This window comes from Alosa pseudoharengus, unplaced genomic scaffold (assembly GCF_046254945.1).
Source record: "Alosa pseudoharengus isolate Yale_2024_CS ecotype anadromous, Long Island Sound unplaced genomic scaffold, YU_APseudo_1.1 YU_APseudo_1.1_scf_9, whole genome shotgun sequence".
Lineage (NCBI taxonomy): Eukaryota > Metazoa > Chordata > Actinopteri > Clupeiformes > Clupeidae > Alosa > Alosa pseudoharengus.
In genome coordinates, this window is record NW_027468881.1 from 27097097 (window position 1) to 27099596 (window position 2500).

The 2500-nt window shown below is 42.2% G+C and overlaps 1 protein-coding gene across 1 annotated transcript in view; it reads left to right on the forward strand.

The window, feature by feature from the left end:
* cfap74 (cilia and flagella associated protein 74) overlaps nt 1-2500 on the forward strand; it is an 87173-nt gene that overhangs the window by 16759 nt on the left and 67914 nt on the right. Inside the window, exons 12-13 of the mRNA XM_076277258.1 lie at nt 851-1003; nt 1256-1374. Coding sequence (XP_076133373.1) covers nt 851-1003; nt 1256-1374 — 272 coding nt within the window. The remainder of the gene's footprint in view (nt 1-850; nt 1004-1255; nt 1375-2500) is intronic.

Below are 2500 nucleotides of genomic sequence, written 5' to 3' on the forward strand. Positions count from 1 at the left end.
AATTGCAGTTCAATGCATCAATAAGAGAACCTTTCAAAGATAATAGAATCGCTATTTAGAGCACCAGTTTTGTAAGTATTTGTACTATCAAAAGCAACCTTAACTTTCGTTGGCCTTTCGAATGTCTTACTTTCACTTTCACGTCATTCACTTAAACTTTCCTACTTGCTAGATTTGACCAATTTTCCATAGCCTACGTGCACAAGTAGTTTGAGTTCAACTACTGATATTCATTATCTCCCTGCTTGTTGACATCTTATCATGTATGGTATTATTTCATGATCGCTAAACGTTTGATTCTTTTTAATGGTGTCATCAGTTAACTTCATTCAACTGCGCTTGTAGCTCTGCCATTCAGTCGTGGACGTTCGTAAATTGCGTTTATGGGCGGAGAAAGGCAGAGAAAGGCGCAGTTTACACTAGTTTGATAAATACAACGGAAACTTGGGTCTGACAGCGTTTGCAATCTGCGGTTTGTCCATGACGCTGATAACGCTACGTTCGCAAATGTACATACATCTGGCCCTGATTGAGCCTGCGTTAGTAAGTGAGATAGCGACGTGTTCTGATTGAGCCTACGTTAGTTAATGAGATAGCGACGTGTTCTGATTGAGCCTACGTTAGTTAATGAGATAGCGACGTGTTCTGATTGAGCCTGTGTTAGTTAATGAGATGGCGGCGTGTTCTGATTGAGCCTGCGTTAGGTAGTGAGATGGCTGCATGTTCTGATTGTCTCCACAAATGTATTCAGGTGTGTCCCATTACAGCTTGCTCAAGTGTAATGTTCTTGTGTGTGTGTATGAGGTGATTGTTTTGTGCCTGATTGTAATTGTTTTTCATTTGGTTTTAGTGCTCGCTGGAGGAGCTGGCTGCGAGGCCCCCAGTGAAAGAGCGCCACCCTGTGGTGGCATGTAGAGCACAGGCTCCCCTGATGAGGAAGAAGGCTGGGAGAGGATTTAAAGGCCCCCCCTTCACCAGCAAGCCAGCTGCCATTCATTTCAAGGTACACGGTCACAACAACACCATCATCATGCTCTTACACACACACACACGCACACACACACACACACACACACACACACACACACACACACACACACACACACACACACACACACACACACACACACACAGTCATAGTCAACTCCACCATCATCATGCTCTTACACACACACACACACACACACAGCCCAACTGCACCATCACCATGCTCACACAGACACACACACAGACCAACTCCACCTGTTTCTTGCAGGACTTTGACGTTGGCAGGGTGTACAGGAAGAGGATCACCCTGACTAATGTGACTTACTCCACCAACTACTGCAAGCTGCTTGGCATCAGCACTCACCTGATGGACTTCATATCTCTCAGGTATCCCTGCCTATACACAGTTCTGCTTTGCCGTGTGCGTGTGTGTGTGTGTAGGGAAAAAAATTAATTCCCAGCTTCCGCCGTTGTGTCCTTGAGCAAGGCACTTAACCCCAAGTTGTTCCGGGGACAATGGCTAATATAACAGACATATGTGAGGTGCTTTGGATAGAAGCCTCTGCTAAATAAATACATGTAAATGTAATAAGAAACATAGATAAGAAACATCAGAACATTACCTACTTATGTATGTAATATAAAAAAGATATGATATACTGTATGATATAAGATATGAAATCTGATTTCAATACTCAGTGTGTGTGTGTGTGTGTGTGTGTGTGTGTGTGTGTCAGTCAGTCTGTCTGTCAGTCTATCTGTCTGTCTATCCTGTGTGTTCATGCAGCCATGCAGATATTCTCTATAATGGCACAATCTCAGGTGTGATATTGGTTTTATACTGCAGCAACTCTGTCAGCAAAGCTGCTTATGACGTCATGATGCTATGTAATGACCATGCTATGTGTGACCCAATAATATTAAATGGCACTCCTCATAATATGAATGGCTCTTACCCAATCATATTTAGGGCATAAGTATATCCGTGGTCTTTACCTCTCCTTTGACCTTTCCCCATGCTAATTCCTAAACCTGACCTGGCCATCTGCCATGACTATACAACCCTCACATGTCTATAGACCCTTTCATCTGCAAAAATAAACATGCAAGGCATTTCCAGTGGTACAGAAAACAACATTAAGCAAACAAAAAACAAAAAAAGGTTTTATTGTTGACATTTTATAAAGTCAGATACATTTTCATTACAACTTATCTGCATTCATTTCAAACGTTTAAACCTATATACATCATTTGTAGCATCTCCCTAAGCTATTTATTCAGTTGAGTATAACTATCTCTTCAGCAAAAGAGGCTGGTAGCTCTTGGTTGTAAAGCGTAGTTTTTATCCACGTATCGGGTGCTCTTGGAAAATGGGATCAGTTCATGAAAAGGAAAGCAATCCAGGCACTCCAGGAAAGGTGACGGAGAAAGGTATATTTAAAAATGTGTTACTGGCTAATCCATTGGAAAAAACATGTGCTCTTACATGCCCTGATGAAGACCAAGTGTGGTC